This window comes from Mastacembelus armatus, chromosome 3 (genome assembly GCF_900324485.2).
Source record: "Mastacembelus armatus chromosome 3, fMasArm1.2, whole genome shotgun sequence".
Classification (NCBI taxonomy): Eukaryota; Metazoa; Chordata; class Actinopteri; order Synbranchiformes; family Mastacembelidae; genus Mastacembelus; species Mastacembelus armatus.
The window spans coordinates 17577190-17597422 of record NC_046635.1 but is presented as its reverse complement, the minus strand read 5'-3'; the positions used below and the strand labels follow the sequence as shown (position 1 = coordinate 17597422).

General features: G+C 37.8%; 1 protein-coding gene across 5 annotated transcripts in view; it reads left to right on the top strand.

Moving 5' to 3' along the window:
• esrrga (estrogen-related receptor gamma a) overlaps positions 1-6162 on the top strand; it is a 46916-nt gene extending 40754 nt beyond the window's left edge. For all 5 annotated transcript variants that reach the window (XM_026293802.1, XM_026293806.1, XM_026293805.1 and 2 more), the window contains 3 exons: positions 824-930; positions 1007-1169; positions 5918-6162. In XM_026293802.1, coding sequence (XP_026149587.1) covers positions 824-930; positions 1007-1169; positions 5918-6162 — 515 coding nt within the window. The remainder of the gene's footprint in view (positions 1-823; positions 931-1006; positions 1170-5917) is intronic.
• Positions 6163-20233: the final 14071 nt, after the last annotated feature.

The window sequence follows — 20233 nt, the reverse complement described above, 5'->3', positions numbered from 1 at the left end:
GGTGCACTTAAGCAAGAATGTAATTGAAAGATATGAAATTAGCAGGTGAAAATATTGCAAATGAAATGTAGCACAAAAAAGAGACAGCAGAGAAATTGCAAGGACAGAAAAAAATAGAACAAACAAGCTGAGACCCAAGCACAATATACAGACAGATGTATCACAATGGATCGGAAAAGGCAAAACGAGACTCAGACCCAGAGATGATCAGTCATACACCGACAGAAAAAAAAATGGATTGCGATTAGAGAGACAGACAGATATAGACGTAGGCAAATAGAAAGACATGGATTGACACCAGTGAAAGCAGCAGTTTTGAGGCCATAGCAGCAATTAGTCTGTGTGTTTGAGCAGTGCAGCAGCAATGGCCAGCATTGATCCATGGAGGTTGTGTCAGAGGGAGATAAGGCCTGCCTTTCCCTAGAGAACAGCTTTGGGCACAGGGGAAGGAGGAAGAGGAGGAGAAGGATGTGAACGGGATGGATGGAGGGTGGGTAGATAGAGAATCTTGATCTTGACCCTCTCCATAGCTTCAAAATAAGCTTAATTCCCCTTACTTCCTTTCTTCATTGATAGTTACATGTTTAAATGGCAATTTGCTTATGTCGACACCATGCCTCTGTATTTGAAACAGTATGACTAAAAGAAGTTTTGACATTGTAAATGTTGCCTTTCAAGAATATGCCAGCATACACTTTTTTCACATACAATACTGCAGTTGATTTTTACAGTAGTCAAAAGAGGATTGCTAACGCTTTACAAACAGTTTTTGAGCTAAAAGATAGCAGTCCTCTCTTTCCTTTCTTTTCTGTCTTTTCCCCAGGTTTTTCCACACTGTCTTTGGCAGACCAAATGAGTCTACTGCAAAGTGCATGGATGGAGATCCTGATCCTGCGTGTTGTGTACCGCTCACTGTCATTTGAAGACAAGGTTAGTATCTTTGGCTTCATGTTTTTTTTTTCTTGCTCTTATGAAATTTATGTTTATTTACAACTTTTCTCTTTAGTTGGTGTATGCTGAGGACTACATTATGGATGAGGACCAGTCAAAGCTGGCTGGACTTCTGGACCTGAACAACGCCATTCTTCAGCTGGTCAAGAAATACAAATCTATGAAACTAGAAAAGGAGGAATTTGTCACTCTCAAGGCCATTGCTTTGGCTAATTCAGGTTTGAAATTTTTCATGCTCAGTGTTTCTTTTGTGTGTGTTCATTTGCATCTGCATGTATGTGTGTGAGCACATGACTGGTGGAGAAAGAGTTAATCCTAGGAATCTTCAATCTCATGAGACTCATTTAAACTGAACCATCCAATGACTGATTTAAATGCTCTAAACACAAACACACACAAAGACACCAACTGCAACAGACATACTTCCACACACACACATTTTTTTTGGTTTACCACACCTACAGTTGTTAAACCCCTCACTTTCACTGTTAGAGCCACACACTGATGTCCTGCCATACTCAAACGACAAACACACACACACACACACACGTGCATGCATGCATACACACACAAACCTACCACATAAACACAAACACACACATCTTTAACCTGAAGCCCACTTCCTACCCACCAAAGAAAGTGGTGATCCCTTTTACAATTAGCATAGTCGTCCTTTCAGATGCCTGTTAAATAAGGTGAAATCATTAAAACCCAAAGTCTGTCGATAAAGCCTCGTCTCTGATGTGTCCAGCTGCATCGACAGCTGACTGACACACGCACACACACACACACACACGCCTTCTTCCTCTCATGACCCATCTTTTGAACTTTGTCTTGGAAGCCAGCCAGCTCTTCAGTACTCTTTAATTACAAGAGGGGAGCTGTCAATACAATGTGTTTAAATGGAAGGATGCAATGGGAGAACTTTGAATAGGTAAGGAGGGGGCTTTTGTTCAGATTCTGTCACCATCAACACACACACAAATGCACAGCCAACATTCACATACACACTTTCTCTCAAATGTGCCAGTTTCATCTCTCCAACACATGCTGTATACTTAATACACACTCAAAAATATATTTATGTGTACTTAAGTGTAAACCAGTGGAAAAATTTTGCTGACATACATACAGAAAATCTTGATAGGCCTATATTGCTTTCCTGTGATCTATGTGTGACATTCAATCTTTTGGCACTGTGTGCATGCAAGTCTGTAGATGTATCTGTTGGTGTAAAAATGGTGCTAGCTAACAGCTGAGAAAACTGGCTGTGTGTGCTGGGTCGACAGCAGTGGTGATGAGCAGCACAGTGATGAAACTGGTGGATTATTTGGTACTCACATGCTTCTTGTTACTTTAAGCTCACAGATGACCAATCTGGTAGACATAGAGAGAGAGAGAGAAAGATCCTCCATCCATCTATTCATTATCTATACCTGCTTATTCCTGTTTAGGGTCATGGGGATCTGCTGAAGCCTATCCCAGCTCTCTTTGGGTGAAAGGCAGAGGTACACCCTAGAGAGGTCACCAGTCCATCACAGGAGAGAAAGATTAAATAAATAATAATATCATGTTCACCATTTCAAAATAAACAAATAGAATGGTAACAATGTTTCATCACCTCTTTCATGCTATGCCACAAATGCTATGAATGGCCCAGTAAGAAACAGCAGAAAAACATAAGCAAATGTGTACTAAATACACATTTACAATCTATTGCTATCCAAAATATAATCCCTACAGAATATCTTGCCAGTGTAAGGATTATGATCAGTCACTTTTGTCACTTTTGTCAATTTGTGAGTGAGATGTTGAGCCATCCTCAAACATGTTTTTTTTTTCAATCAACAATCAAAAACCACATTTATTGATAAATATGTAATATAAAAAAATAATTTAATAAAAGATACAAAGCAGAAAAAAATAGCTAATCCTCACATTAGAGAAGCTGGAAATTGGCTTAAATGTTACAATTTTAAAAATGCATGCCAATTAATTTTTAATTTTTTTATTTTTATTTATCATTTGAGCTGCAGATGTTTTTTTAGTACTGTAAGTGCGGAATGGGTTTGTATTTTGTTTCTAATGATTTGTCCACCCACAGTTACATGAGGTTTACAGTTATACCTAAAAATATTCTGTATATAGTCCTAATCTTATCTAGTCTAGTCATATAGTGTGATGTTTTTGTTTTGTTAATGTTAATAAATCAGGAATATCACAATATCAGACTATTTAATTAAGTAATATGTATTATTTAATACCATAATCGATACTGTTTTTGCCAGGCTGAAGGTGGATGATTTTCTGGAGAGGCAGCTAACTAACTGTCTATTTATATGTCTATTTAAATGTCCAGGTAAAATATTTGTGGAAATGCCATGCTGCTAAACTCTATCAGAAGCTGATACCACTTTATCAGTTAATCACACCCAATCAATAAACTTTAAAATATCCCTTGGCCAAATGTACACCCAATCTGAGTGCTGAGAAAAGTAACATTAGAAAGGGAAATTCTTTTAACTGATTGATATCAAAACAGCTGACACCCAAATAAGAACTTTCCATCATTGGCCAAGCTCTTTGAGACAACAGAATGCTAGCATTAGCATTTTGAAGGGCACTGACACTAATTAATTCACAGGATGTTAATCGTCTGCATTAATGAAGCCAAGACTTAAGAAATGTTAGCAAACGTGCCCCACATGTAAAAACAGCTAAACTAGCCATGGGAAACGGAAGGCATGTGTGTGTGTGTGTGTGTGTGTGTGTGTGTGTGTGTGTGTATGTGTGTATTAACAGCCTTATGTGCTCATGCTTATTAACGTCTGCTGTTTTACTTGTGAGTGTACTGCAGGTCACAGCACAGGCAGCAGCAGTGTATAGCAGCTTAAATACTAAACACTATGTTTATCTGAAAGTCATTAAACCACAGTTCAGCTTATGGTTACTATAGCCTGTGCTTCAGAAAACAACCATTTGGAAATCCAAGAATATAGAGGGGAATGGAATTGTTTCTATTTTCCATTGTTACTGGCATAATACTCAATTAAGAGACTTTGTGCACACTACCTTCTTGTCAATTTATAAAATAAACTGTACAAAGTCTGAATTATGTCCATTTAACAAGCAACACTGTTGATGTTAAACAGCACAGTTTAATATCTGATATGAAATTGCTAATGGAAAACTGGTTAGACTGATCAATTTACAAAACAATAGTTTTAACTGTTTGTTGAGTATATTGTATGTTCTGTACATACAAACAAAAGCCTTTCCTTCTTCCATCCTTCCCTAAGCCAAATATTATCAGCAAATATATAGCAAAACCCACACAAATAGATTAATTAACCAAAATTTGTTAACCATTGAAAATATTCTATTGATTCTTACAGAGTACAACCCACAAACTGGTCTGGCCTTGCATGCTGATAGGTGCATTACATGCTATAGATCCAACCCTTATTGTGTTTGTATATGTTGAAGTGTGCACATCTCCTGGTATTTACTGCTATATTACACATTTTATGTTTCCATAGTATATTTTTATGTTCCATTTACCATTAAATATATTTTGTGTATGTTCATAATTAATTAATTTGGACTCATGTCCATACAGTGTTCAACTCCTGTGTATGTATAAAAAGTATGATGTGTTTAATGGATCAGAAGTCTGAAACTGCTCTAGCACACAGTAATAAATCACAAAATGGGATCAAACATAAACTGCATTTATTGAATTCATCAGTTACATTAGACTACACACAGACACATGCATACACAATACTGCTTTCCCATTGAAACCTCCAAAAAGCTCAGTAATTTAATATGTATACCCCCATTATTAGGGTTAGGGTTATCAAATTTATAGCAAACACAAAGAGAAAAGGTCATGATAAAAGCTGCAATCAGGGACATACAACACTGACACACACGCACACACACATACACAAAAGTTCAGCAAAACCCATGCAGTTCTCATATGGTTTGTGTGTGTGTGTGGGGGGGCTGGTTGCCTAGTTTCCTTGTGATTATTATTTAACATGCATGTAGTCATTGATCAGAAACATTGATCGGAGACACAGAGCTAAAGGCCAACTCACATTAAGACTTTGCATCCCTAAGGGGCAATATGGAGCATTATTATTGAAGGACATTCTCAGCCATTACTGCCACATATGCTGAAACACACAGAGAGATTACAGATGTGTGCAGCCAAATCCACACACACACACACACACACACACACACACACACACACACACACACACACACACAGGCTCTCAGGTGTTCTTGAATCTCTTCATCATTCCACAAGTCTATTTATTTTTTCTCCACCCACTAGCCTCTTTGTCCATTCATCACACCCACAGATCCATGCTTGAAAGAAAGAACAGGTAGCAGTCCCTGAGCTTAAACCTCAATTCCTGGATTAACCTAGGATATGGATTTAAATCTACATCATCCACATTAACAGTATTAAAATTATGTAGGCATTTTGAAGGGAACATTATTAACAAAATTCACTCTACTTAGAGAGCTTATAAAACTTCTGTTTTTGTTTCTTTGTTTTACAGATTTATATTCAAATCCAAACTATTTTGCACATATCTAAGACATCTAAATTACATTTCATGTAGTTTTATTACTCCTGAAATAAGGAGCATAGAATTTCCAACACTGAGGTATGGCTCACTGTAGCACCCCTGTCTTGAGTTGAGTCTTTAGCACATCTCCCCTTGACCTCACTTATCAATAACAAAGAGGGGCGCAGGTACTGACAAAGACACATCCGATTGTAAACATCATATCTATTATAAACAGAGTTGTGGATGTTTTCTACACTAAAAAACATATGAACATTTTAATCATTCAGATAGTACCTTGACCCCCGTCCCGATGCCTGGTCAAATATCACTTTTTAAATTTATGTCATATATTTACTTCTTTTTCATTGTTTTTCCAGACTCCATGCACATTGAAGATGTGGATGCAGTGCAGAAGCTCCAGGATGTTCTCCATGAGGCCCTGCAGGACTATGAGGCTTCACAGCATCAGGAGGATCCCCGTCGGGCAGGCAAGCTGCTCATGACCCTCCCCCTGCTTCGCCAGACCTCCACGAAGGCTGTGCAGCACTTCTACAGTATCAAACAGGATGGCAAAGTCCCAATGCACAAACTCTTCCTGGAGCTGCTGGAAGCCAAGGTCTGAGGACGGGAGAACAGATGCAGGACAGCTAGACACCAGTCTAGTCCACCCAAGCTTCAACTAAAACTCTAAACCACAACTTAGAATGACCTCTTGCTCTTTTTCATGCACATACTCTTACACACATGTGCACACTCACAGAAATATGTCCCTGAAATATGTCTGCTGACACATCTCCCTATGAATAAACAAGTATCCTCTTATCTGAATCCCTAAACCTCTACCGTCTTTGACAAAAGGGAACTCACATGACCTTTCATTTTGGGAAAAATGCAGACAGACTGACATGACCCCACTATTACCAAGGAAAAAGAAGATTTCCTTTTAAACTACTAATAATCATCACAGTGACTTTGAACACTGATAACACCAAAACAGTCACTTATGCATTTAATAACGAGCAACATGTTATTAAGGATGACGACACATTTAAAAGAAACTTAAATCTCTTCATTTTAGTTCTGAAAGAATCTAAGACTGCACTTATGTCTCCTTTTCCCCTCCCCAACAGATTTTTCTAAGTGTTCAAGAAGACAAGTGGGAAAATGAACACTAAAGAAGTATGAAAAACATTTGTTGTCAGGTTACCTGTATATTGCATTTTGGATGGATGAACAGAAGGAAAAGAAGAGATTTGCCCTGCCAAAGAATGGAGCTCATCTATTCGGAGGATTCCAGTAAATGTTACTGTCATAACCCAAAACTGTTTCTGGTTCGATCTACCATTGGCTTTCAGTTCTGGACCTCAAGAGCACTGCTGGCTTTTTGTTCCACCACTTATTTCAAATAGCTTCGGTTATAGTAAGAAACAGCAGGGCTCAGGCTTTCAAGGATCAGGATTGTAAACCATGGCTGTAAACACTCTGGTTCTCTCAAAATACAGCTCCTGCATTCCCATCACTCCCCTACTTCAATTACAGTTTTACAAATTGTTGTATTTCTTGAGGACCAGTCTCCTTTGCTTCCCAAACCTGTCAGTGTTACTCCAGGATCAGTGTTTGTATGCATAAAGTGGCTTGAAATGGTTACAAATATCTGAACCACTTGAGGAATAATTGATTGACAGAGTTTATACTGTAAATAGAAGTATTACTAACAATTAAAAAAACAATACTTTATCTACAATGTCAGCACTGGCTAAATGGCAGATATACAGTAGGTTTCACAGTTTCTCTGTGATAGTATATATTCTGTCAAACACTTCTCTTGTGATTCCATGTCTGTTTGAAACATTTTCAGCTGCTAAGTGGCCCAGGTATGCGTCTCTTCACATATCAGTCAGCAGTGAGTCTTTCAATGCACCATTAAGAATAATCCAGCCACAAGCATTACTCAAACTCCAGAAAGTGTTGCTTTAGTACTTCCTCTCCTTGCTCCCTCACATTCACAACTTCCAGCTCATCTCTTGTGTCAGTGCAGAGATATCGTTGTGGTTCATTCAGGGAGTGATGTGGGCGCTTCAGTCACTCAGCAAATGAGAAGGAAAGGTGTGCTGACTAAACTGGCTGAAGATCAACTACTGTTACTTTCAAACACACAGTTTCTTTTTTTCTTAATTTCTATCTTGAAAATAATCTTAGCGATGATACCAATATTAGGGTTGTAAATAACTGTCATCCTGTATATGGCATATACCAAGGCTTTGTTTTGTTATTGTCATCTTTAAACTGAATCAATCAATATGTCTTTCCTTTTTCTATCAGCTTGACCAATTTCAGCAATTATTATACATATATAAATATAACAAGTAATAATGTATTAACAAATCAGTGTTTATCTTAGAAAACTCTGATTAATAGTGGTTTTTAAAGGTGGGGTTTGTGCATATGGGCTAAGTCTACAATATTAACATTACAGCCAGTCTTAAATTTGGGAGAGAGAGAATGAGGATTTGAGGAGAGTTTGTAGCTTGTCTTGCTCTGTGTAACTTGCCATGGACTATTAGATAACTGTCAATATTTCCTTTGTTAGTGACAGGAACAAATACAGACCAGAAATCTCAAGATGAAATGTTAATGCTGCTTTCACATAAAAGCTGTGTGGTTATGGTTATTGAGAGGGCTAAACTGTAATACATGTGGTAAATAACTAAAATATCCAACATCTAGTTTGCAATTATCAATTTAAAACATCAATTCTGATGTTTGCACTTTTTTGTGGCCAGGCACTTTTTAAATCTGAAACAAGACAGCTATTCATTTCACAACCAGTTTTATACATTTTCAATTTAAAGTGTATATTTCTTTAACTGTGTCACTGAGTGTGGGGACCATCAGACTAAGTCTAGATTTGTGTTGAGGGAAATGGTGCTAGCAAAAATAAAACATCCAAATAAAAAAAAAAAAACAACCCTGACAGTTTTGAGTTAGCTTCTCTTTCCACTTCCTGTTATCTGACTTAATTTTAAAATCATACCAATAGTGAGCATCATTAATTCTATATTCTATACACCATTAGTGTGCAGTAATAAATTGTGTAAAAAAGTCAGCAGACTAAAATGCACGGGAGGATTCATTTCATGCATTGGTATTCATATTCATAAATGTGCCCTATCTAGCTGTCTAAATTTCTAGCTTGTCTTGTAATTTAAATCAGCTATATTAGCCTCTGTTTCAGTGAAAAAATTAGCTATTGCAACTAGTAAATTTAAAAATTTTGACAGTAAGCTCAAGTTACTTTTTAACAGTCAACATCAAAACTGCTTCTTAAAATACTAATGTGGGGTCTAGAAACAGGAACTGGAAAGCCGAGCTCACTGGAGGCTGTCCTACATTTTACAGTTAAGTAAAGAGACACATCAAGAATGCGTATGACCACAGCTTTAGCATGTGAAGACAGTGAAGTTATTTAATTTCTTAAGCTGAATAAGGACGCCAACATGTCATCTAGATGACGGTGTAATCTAACATAAAATGGTAACTTGTCACAGCTGAGGAGTGCTGTAGGTTAAGTGTAGTTGATCTCTAACATCACACACAGTTTCAAATATCACAGTATTATTAGTAAGAGGTATTTTCTAAGCCTTCTTCAACATTGTATATTGTAAATCATACAGATTATAATTCTAACATAAGACATTTTATTGGAAACAAAATCAAGAAAAAAAAGAAAAAAATGTAGTTTTGCCTTGACGTGTGTTTCATGTTCGCTGTTTTTCAAAGATTTTTTTTTTTTTTTTTTTTAGTTTTATCTGTCTTCTGTTTTGAAATCCTGTTTCTGTTTAACCCGTTCCTCCTGTCTTAAGTCCTCTGAGGCATTGCTGTGTACTTTTTCTTGTGGTGACTCCCGTTCTTGTGCCGTGTGCTTCTTTTTTAGACAACACAGAGTAGAGTAGAGGCCATGTTGTCTGTCTGTCAGATCAGTCCACAGGGGATCTGTGTACCAGATTCTCTCACAATAAATCAAACTGGATATAAGGCTCTTCTTCTAGAAACTTAACTAAACCATCAGGATCAAATTACAGTATACCATCTTTACCAAACTATACATAAATAATTAAATATTTAGTATCTAAACAAAGAAACAACTTGCAAGTATTTAAAAAGGGATCATTTGTGTAACTTTCCTGTAAACAATAAATTGTATATCTTTAGGTTTAAATAAAGATGAACTGACATAGACATTTGAGTAATTCAGAATTGTAGGTGACTCTTTTTTGATAAAGTCGCTGTATATAACTGCCTTCCATACAGCTCGTTTCAGTCGTTACATTTACTGTCTCAACAGGCAAAAACAGAAAATATGAACTTTTTCACTTTTTTCTTAACATACTTCCCTTGTTTGCAGTTTTCTCAGTTTATTTACAGGAAAATATTTTGTTTTCCAACAAGTGAAAGTGGTTTAAGATGAAAAGGAATAGATTTGCTGTGAATTGATGGGAAATTTTCTAAAACAAATAATTCAACATGTTTAATTTAACTTAAGTTGTATATTCACAATATTACAGTCATTACACCTATTGATATATATTTGTAGCTTCAAATTCTGCTCTACAAATAACATAAACTCAAAAAAAAAATCTAATGAAAAAATCAAGAGGTTGATCAAAAGTCTTAAACATGAACATATAATGTTTTTAGAGAGAAAAAATATTTCACATGCACTTACAAGATATTTGCAACTGAAGTCCAAGATGACAAGATGTTGCATTTCCTACTTTTGACTGTTACATAAAACATTGTCGTCTCGTTGTCTGAAAGATGGTATTTCCATCAAGTGTTCTATAACCTATACACAGTTTATGCAAGAAGGGTGCTGTTTTCTTATTTTCTTCTGTTGCTGCTTTTATTTCTCAATTGTCAAACCAATCCTATACACTCTTTTCATTGAACAATTAAAGATAGTACATGTCTCCATAAGGTTATTAAAGCTATGTTGGACTTGGTCATGTTTTTAAATCAAACAAAATGCTGCCATGCTTGAACACTGAATGGAGTAGATAAAAGGAGGAGTGCCATTATTTGTCTACAAATATTATTTAGAAATACAGGATGGAGTATTTTGTTTGTGTGTCTGATTTTTTTTTTTTTGTTAAAAAGCAATATGTTGATGACCATACAATGATAAGGCAAGAGTTGCACTTCTTTGTGTTAGGTTATTGATCCAAATGCTGATGTAATGTATTCATTGGTGTTATTCTGCATTCAATGTTAAACCCATATAATAACATACCAAACTGGTATTTTTTATGAGGAGTGGTTGGATTGTGCAGAGCCACTGATAGAAAGACTTTGTTGCACTTTGGACACCATGTTATAACCCTCATATGGAACTTCCATTAGCTGCAAATACTCTATGTATCAATAGCTGCAAAAGAAGAATGAGTTATTTAGCCATACTGACAAAGCAGGATCTCCCACCTTCCATGGTTGTCCCTGGAAATTGGTAAGGCCAAATTCTGTCTATCGACAGCTCTATGGTGTTTAGTCATTTAATTGTATTTAATCCCCAGTGTAACTGCCACTTGAACTGCAGTTAGCCCTGCAGTTTGAATTTGCAAATATGAACAAAATATTTAAGGGAGACACAAAGTTCACATATCTGTATAAAAAATTAATTTAAGGATAAAGACCTGCATGGTGGAGAGCTGTGGAAGAGAAAACCCTGTAGTGTTCTTAAAACATGTCTGTAGATTTTAGATGTGCTTCACATCAGTAAATGAAAAAAACAATTACCTGTATATTTTTGTGATGTGTATCATACAAGTGTGCTCCAACAATAATGTCCATTTGTGTAAATGTATTTATTTCACATTGTATATATTGTTCAATGCAAAAAGAGAGACCTATGATTCTGTAACTTAAACAACTATGGGTTGAAACATTAGATGTGTTACTCCAGACTATGCCTTTCAGGATTATTACAGTAGAGCAATATCAATTAAAACCAGGCTTCCAGTTTTGAAATCCGGCTTGTGACTCTGATTCATTTAGAGTGGCACCAAATGAAGTGTCCCATACACTCCATGTACAGAGGCACAATTTGTGATGTCAGTGTTTCATGTCCAACTGCCAACCATTGATGCACCTTCTCTCTGCCTGTGTCTCCCACCTCTATGCAATCCACTGTGAAATAGAGCCAAAAAAATAAATGCACTATAATGTATAATATATGAGCAATTCGATAATGATAATAATAATTTCTGTGCAATTCTGTCTATTTTTTCTCATTTTATTTGCATCAGAAACAAATGTGAAACATATGGCTTGATTACAAAATGTCATAGTTCACAAAAATCTTCAAATCTATTTATTTTATTCAAAATCTTCTGCTTTGTTAGCGAATGACACAGTGAGGATTGGTCACTAGTACTCTTTATTCCTAAATTTAAACAGGCAGCTTTTGTTCCTGTCCATGCAGTTTTTACCATAAATTCAACCATAAATTCAACTTAATTTAATGCTTTACCACATCACCTGGCATTTCAAAAGAAAGCCAAATGTACCCTTTAGTGTCCACATGAGATATCACAGAGTACCTGTAACATATTTTCTACCGTTTTTTTTTAAACCTGCCCTAAACAATAGCAATGCTTATAGTATGTCAGCAATAAAATGTAAGACATTACTACTGTCTGTGATAACAGTGCAGTACAATATTGTTGATAACAATATTAATAATAACAATAATAATTATATGTTAATAATATAATTTACAGTGACAGCAATGAGACACAGCAACCCCCCAGGCCCTAAGCACACCAATAGGCAGCCAGCACCCCCCCCAATGGCACCAGCCAGGGAGCCCCATGAACTACCATGTACAGGACACACAGGAAGCAGAAGAGGAAGCCCCCGCAGAGAGGGCTGCAGGGAGCATGACCAACAGGCCACAGCCCCAGCAAGAGGTGATTGAGGGCGGCAGCGGACAGAGTAGGGGTGAGCTGTACCCCCCCACACCCATTTGTAAGCACACACATTCACTGATCCCCAAAGATTGAGCCCAGATCCACAGTAGGCCCCTGGCCCAGTCCCTGGGGATCACCTCAGTCAGGGAGGACCGGCCACCAAACCAGGGCCGGCAGCACCACAGATTTTTCAATTGTTGACATTCAAGGGATTTATTGCTATTAATTCCATGCTGTGTACTAGTTCATGGAATGGGATAAAGGTTCCTGATTGCATAATATCGTCAAGATATCTTATACCTTTTTCATACCACACTAGAAAATTTTGCATTTTGTTATTTAGCAGGATGTCCAGATTGGTTGGCTTGGTTTTTATTGTTGTGACTCTTCCCATGAGTGAGCAAAGTGTTCCTTTGCACAAGTGTCGCCTGACTGAAGAGCTGATGTAGACGAAGATGGAAAATTACAGTTAATCGGTAATACTGTGGATTTTGTCCAATTAATAGAACAGTCTGAGAAAAATGAGAATTTGTAATTGTGACTGTTTGAGTTTGAGAGAAAAAGTAATACATCATCAGGATAAAGGCTTATCTTATGATGTACATTTTCTGTTTGAACAATGATATTTTTATTTTGTCGTATAACAGTAGCTATATGCTCGATGAAAATGGGGAATAGCGAAGAAGAGAGTGGGCAACCCTGCCAGGTGCCCATTTCATGACTGAACCCTGGGAAATGTTTGCTCATTTGTCCTGACAGATGCACCTGGAGAACTATCCAGTGCTTTGATCGAATCTTTGAAGGTGTTTCCGAATCTATATTTTTGTAATGTGCAATAAGGAATTTCCAGTTAAACCTGTGAAATGCTTTCTCCACATCTAAAGAGATAGTAGTAGGTTTCGATTTATTAATTGTAGTCTGTTATATTAATCAGTCTCCTTGTATTGTTAGCCACCTGTCTACCCTTAATAAATAATGTTTGATCAAGGTGTATTATGTGAGTAATTTTTTCTAGCCTTCTGGCTAGAGCTTTGCAAATGATTTTCAGATACATTAATGAGTGATATGGGACAATAACTGGATGGAAATACAGGATCTTTACCTGAGATAAAGAGCAGGATAATGTTTAGTGAATTCACGTTTGAGGGTATTGCATGAGTTTCTTTAACTTCTGTTACCATTCTATAAAATACTGGCCCCAGCATTGTCCTTAGTTCATTACAGAATTCAGTTGGGAAACCATCTGGCCTTGGTGCGTTTTTGTGTGGCATAAGTTGGAGGGCATCTTGGAGTTCTGCCACTGTGATGGCCTTACCAATTTCCAGTCTGTTCATCATTTAGTCCTGGCAAATCTACACTGTTCAGGAAAACTCAAAATTTCTAAAGGTCTTATATATTTGTGAGTTCACGGCTGAATTCTTAACAATAATAGTTCTTTCTTTATTTTGTTTTAAATGATTAGCTAAGAATCTGCCAGACTTGTTGCCATGTTTTCCAGGCGTCAGGCCGAACATTTTAAGAAAACATACTGTTATACATAACAGACTGTCAATGGTGGCACGTGCAACACAGAACAGTGTTGCACAATTTTTGTTTGTTTTGTTTGTTTGTCTTATGAGTCGCAGTGTTTCTGTATGTGTTTATCGCCTCTATCTGTCCTTAAGTGCACATATAGTTGTGAGTTTCTGCTCAATGTAGGTAGAACCACATTCATAGAGTTACACTCCATGCTTACCGAAGAGCTACGGGACTGCAGTCTTCCCGGAGGCCTACACCATCACCAATGCCCACTCCTGCACCTCGCACACAAGTGGCATGAGTGGAAGCAGAAGAGAGGCTAAGAGGTAGCACTCCAGAAGAATAGGCCATCGTTTCAGTGACAGCAGAGACCCTCAGAGCCTGTGGCAGGGGATACAGACCATTACAGACTACAAGCCTCCACCACAGACTTGTGACAGCATCACCTCCCAGCTGAATGAGCTGAATGACTTCTTTTCTTGCTTTGAGTCACACAACAGCACTGCTGCACAGACGACCCCACACCTTCCTGGTGACCAAGTGTTGATGCTGTCCCTGGACAGCATGAGGAGATCCCTCAGCAGGATCAACGCACACAAAGCTCTGGGTCCTGACAACATACCTAGTTGTGTACTGAGAGACTGCACAGAGGAACTCACAGGTGTCTTCACAGACATATTCAACATCTCACTAAGTCAGTCTGAGGTCCCCACATGCTTCAAAGCCACAGCCATCCCTCCAGTCCCGAAGAAGTCGTCTCCCTCTTGCTTCAATGACTACTGTACAGTTGCACTTAATCCGATCCTCATGAAGTGCTTCAAATGCCTTGTTATGCAAACTGCAAGACGTTCAGGAACGGCGGGAGGATAGACTTGATGTGATGCATATCAGTCCAACCGTTTGACCAATGACCGTTTGATCTCCACTGCCCTCCACACAGCCCTCACTTAACACAGGGGGCACCCAAGGATGTGTGCTGAGCCCCCTCCTCTTCGCTTTGCTGACACACGACTGCACTCCAACGCACAGCTCCAACCTCTTCATTAAGTTTGCAGACGACAACTGTGGTGGGTCTCATTAGCAACAGAGATGAGACAAACTACGAGAGCGAGGTGAGCCGCCTGGCTGTGTGGTGTAGAGACAACAATCTCTCTCTGAACATGGAGAAGACCAAAGAGAGTGCACACCCAGCATGCTCCTCTGACCAGCAACAGTGCTGCTGTAGTGCGGGCAAGAAAGCACAGCATCGTCTCTACTCTCTCCACAAACTGAGAACAGCCAGAGCTCCAGCCCCCATCATGTGCACCTTCTTCAGAGGCACCATCAAGAACATCCTGACCAGCTGCATCACTGTGTGGTATGGCACCTGTAACGCATCCTGCCACAAGGCCCTCCATCGCATAATGAAAGCAGCTGAGAAGATCATCGGTGTCACTCTCCCCTCCCTCCAGGACATCTACAGCACCTGTCTCACTTGCAAAGCCCTCAGCACTGTGGGTGATCACATCCATCTGTCACACAGATTCTTCAGTGCCTACAGACTGGGAGCATCAGCTACTTGACAATAAAGCTTTTCACCATGATCTCTGGGTTTTCCTCCGCCTGTTCTGGGATGCCCAGTATGACCAGATTATCCCTCATACTTTGGGCCTGGAGCTCAATGATTGATTCTTTAATCTTTTTATTTTCTTCTGAGATCCCTGTCATGTTTTCACTGAGCCTCGAAGTGCTTTGTTCTCAACCGTCAGGTTAACCACCTGTTTCTTACTAAACTCTGGTGTGTGGACCTAGGACAGACCTAGGGCAGAAATATATTCACATTCCAAAAAATGACCTTAGGTAATTTATTGCTCTAAAACCTTTAGTGATCTACTATGTTAAACAACAGGAAGTGGCACAGCCTTCTCCACCAAATAATGACTAACTAGATGGATTCCCCAACCAGCACAGGGCAATAAAACAACAACACACAAAAAGACAGTATACGTAAAGACACACCCAAATTTACAGATTTGCAGAGATACAGAGATCTCCAGATCTATAGACTCCTCAAGACCCTCTCGCTCTGAAGAGAAAGACCCTCAGAGAGAAAGAGCACCTACACAACAATGAGGTAGAGACTGTTTTTATTGCCCATGTGGAGGAGAGACCCAAAATCAACATCCTTCCTGCATGTGGCTGTCCTGTAGCAAACAGCTCACCTCCAGCTGACCATCTCACATCAACCAAATTCCATTCAAAACATATATGTATATATATATATATTTAATTTCGCTACACCGGAGACTGTCGCAAGGCCTTAAATTTTTTGTGGAGTGTTTTTACTAAGGATAGCCTGGCGTCTAGGCTGGATGACGTTTTATTAACGGGCTCTAATATGTCGTTCATATCCCTGGCCTGCAATGAAACGGCTCCCGGTAAATCTTCTTTTTGTAGAGGGGCTGGTGTTTTTCATTACAATTTGGAAGCACTCCTTGATGTAGTCTTCAAGCTCCTCCAGAGTGGTAATGTTTGTGATGATAACGGATATAATACGGCTACATATCCCCTACCCCTGCAGCAACATCTCCAGTCCTACAGCACCATCACTAGCCCTACAACACCATCACCACCCTACAGCACCACCACCAGATGGTGATGAGACACAAAGAAAGATTTTGTACTTTACAAATTTTCATCAAAACATTTCTGCCTCAACTGCTATTTTTCCAATAAGAAAAGTCGTTGAAAATGAGAAGAAGCAAGTCCTGTTATCGTACAAAGGACATGGAATAAAATGTGTATTGTTTGAAAGCCTACAAATTAACATACCTTTCTGAAATTAGAGCTAAGACCCTCATAAATAATAAACTATATTATTATAAAGAACAAGTACATACTGTCTTGTAACTTTCAAAGTTTACCTCTCTTACTACCAGGGAAGGTACTTGCACCTATTTTTATAGGTGCAAGTACACTTCTGTGTACTTGCTGTTGTCAGCACCACCATACAGCACCACTTTATAAAAACAAAACACACACCTCAACTTGAGTGACATCACTAGAAAGCCCAGGATGTCTTCTTTGCTGAAGCTCAGGATAGAAACATGCACCCCTGTCTCAACAACTGTTGGGGTTCATGCTCCCTAGAGGGTAAAATGTAACTGTGTATCCCTTCCCTCTTCATATATAGTGCCCTGTTTTGGTTTATTACCCAATACCTTCTAAAAATAATAAAATTCTCACTTGTGCTATTTAGTAATAGCTATTCAGTGACACACTAGTGTTGGCACTGTTGTTGTATTAGCATGCTAATATTATAGCAATTAGCTCGGAGCACCACTGCACAGCTTCACAGGATGATTAGCATTGCAGTAGACTCAGTGTTGTAGCAATTATGGTGCTGTGCTTCAAAATACATATTTGTGCTTTCCTAAAGACAGCAGCAGTTGTCAAGGCAGGGGTTTTATTATTAATTAACCATTAATTTTCCAAACACTAATCTATCCATACAATATGCTTTCAAATAAGAAAAAATATCCACTTTTGTGAATCAAAGATCCAATACCACCCATATCCATGTTTCAGCTACTATCGCTTTATACGTAAGTTGAAGTCAGTAATGAAGAATGAATGGAAAACAAAAAGGGGAGGATGGGAGGAGGGAAGAAGAAGTGGTAACAGCTTGCTCCAGTGGGTGGTTAACAACTGTCCATTCTGAATAGCCAGACCTACTGCTTTTGCCATGGGCACTAAACTCACTGTGATGTAAGCCATGCAAGGTACACCACTAAAAAGGGGAGATTCTAAAAAAAATCACTAAAACATATCTGTAAAAACTATAAAAAATAAAGCAAGAGCCGATTTCTGTCATCATATTGTTTTTTTTTTCTTGTTTGTTAACTGTTTTTATTATTGCTTTACAAATAAATATTACTTCATAATTCACAATTATTTCATGTTTCAAACAACCAGGTTGTCCTGGTTTTCATATCCCTACCTTCATTTACGTTTACTCCCTTTTTCTCACTTTGCCTTATTTCTCTCTGTCTCTCGCTTTCTCTCCCCTCTAATAGCCAGCAGCAGTAAATGGGAGATAGAGGCCAGATATTTAATGTAGCACAGAGCTGTGAAGCATTTTAAGAAGCCTTCCTCTAACAGGGGGAGCCCTGACCTGCAGGCAAATATTTTTCTACCAGATGACATAAGAAGATATTAGTAGAAAGATGGCAGTATTTTTATTCCCTTTTCCTTTCTTTCTTTTTCTTTCTTTCTTTCTTTCTTTCTTTCTTTCTTTCTTTCTTTCTTTCTACAATTTCCCTTTCTTTTTTTATTTGGGTTGCTGCCTGGTCACCCGCCTCTAATACTTACCTTTTATTTTACTTACTTGCCTTTTGAAGTTCATTTATTTTATCTTTGATTCATTATTATGATACGATAAAAGCTACTTGAGCATTTCAGCTGCTGAGGGGCTCTTATCGTTAACCTTGTGGAACGCATGTAAGAGTGGGCTCCACACGCCGTATCACTAATGGCCAACCTAACTCCTCTCTTCTCCTCCTACAGCTTCTGGCTTCATCTACATCTCTTTTTACATCTTTGTCTTTTTCTGAGCATCTTTCTTCCTTTTATCTTGATCCTCTGTTATCTCATCCTTTCTCTCATAATCTCCTACTATATTTCTGTTTTATATTTATTTATGTCAAATATTCAATTTCTTTCTCAGAAAATAAAAGAAAAATGCATATAATTTCAATTCACCAATACCAACTAATGCATGATGGTTTAATTTAAGAACTACAGAGGATAAACCTTGTTTTTAAGTGCACTGGACACAGTTGTCTGTAATCTCATCTCATTAAAATCCAGTGTTTTGCAAAGATTTTTTTTATGGTAGTACAATTAAAATTGTCTTGGTGAATAAACTATGAAACATGAACATGAAATATTATGACTTAAACATCCCATTCAAGAGATGAAAAATGGCAACAGATAAAAATAAACTTAATACATAGTACATGAAACAAACATAAATGCCAGATTTCCATCATATTTTCCATTGTTTTAATTTTTGAAACTGTGTTGTTCTGTCTTTATTTTGATTTAAATCACTTTTTGTGCACAGTTGTCTTAGTGGCCCCCACTGGAGATTTATTCCCACCAGCTGTTTAACTTGATGTGCCCAACTCCTATTTTCTCATGGCATGTTTTAGAAAATGTATGGTTTAGACTGTATGGTTACAATTTGCATTAAACTTGGCTAGAAACCCGAATGTATTATTCAGTTATGGTATGTTCAGTTTTATGTAGTTGCATGTATAATTGTAGTGATTCAAAGTATCACAGTTTTTTACTGCAGTATATTTGCGATGCACTGGAAACGGCTTTGCGTCAGGAATGCAGTGGTTTTAATTAAGATTAAAAAAAAAAAACTCCAATGTGCAGTCCCTCTTTCTGCCACCAGGTGTTACGAAACCTATTAGCCCATTTGTGGATACAGGCACTAAAAAATTATAATCTGCTACACCAGATTTCATGTATGCAGTCTAAGATCTATTAAACATGGAGCACAACACCATAAGGTACTAAAACAGTAAATATCATGTATTATTTGCTAGAATGAAAACGTTTTTGTGAACACTCATTTCAAATCTGATATATCACACAGCTGCTGTCACAACTATATGCTGTCTTCAATTTTATCAGAAAAAGTATTGTATTATATATAGTTCTGCTTTGGCAGTAAGGCTGGGGACTACTTTTAAGTCTCTTTGTTAATTAGTTTTACGCAGAACAGAAAAGAAACAGTCCTGTGCATTGACAACTTGCAGCAGTGCGCCTATCACACATGTATAACTTCATAATTATTGTAATTATTATAATTATTGTAATTATTATAATTGTTATTATGGCATAACTTCATTATTATTATTAAATATCTGAATCTATATGTTAATGCAGTGGGGTTTTTTTCAAGTTAAACAGTAATCTCATTACAGACAGGAGGCTGACGCATAACAGGTAAAAAGAAAAAGTAACAGCCACGGTAATCAGAATGTACACATTTCAAATAAGATAAAAAAAATTAGTGTATAAACACTGAAGGATTAATAGAACCACATCCAAATTGCGTATTTGAAACATAATGAAACTATATTGGTCATTTACATTCGGTAAGCTGAACATTTTCACAGTTTTACAGTCAGTGTGTGTGTGTGTGTGTGTGTGTTT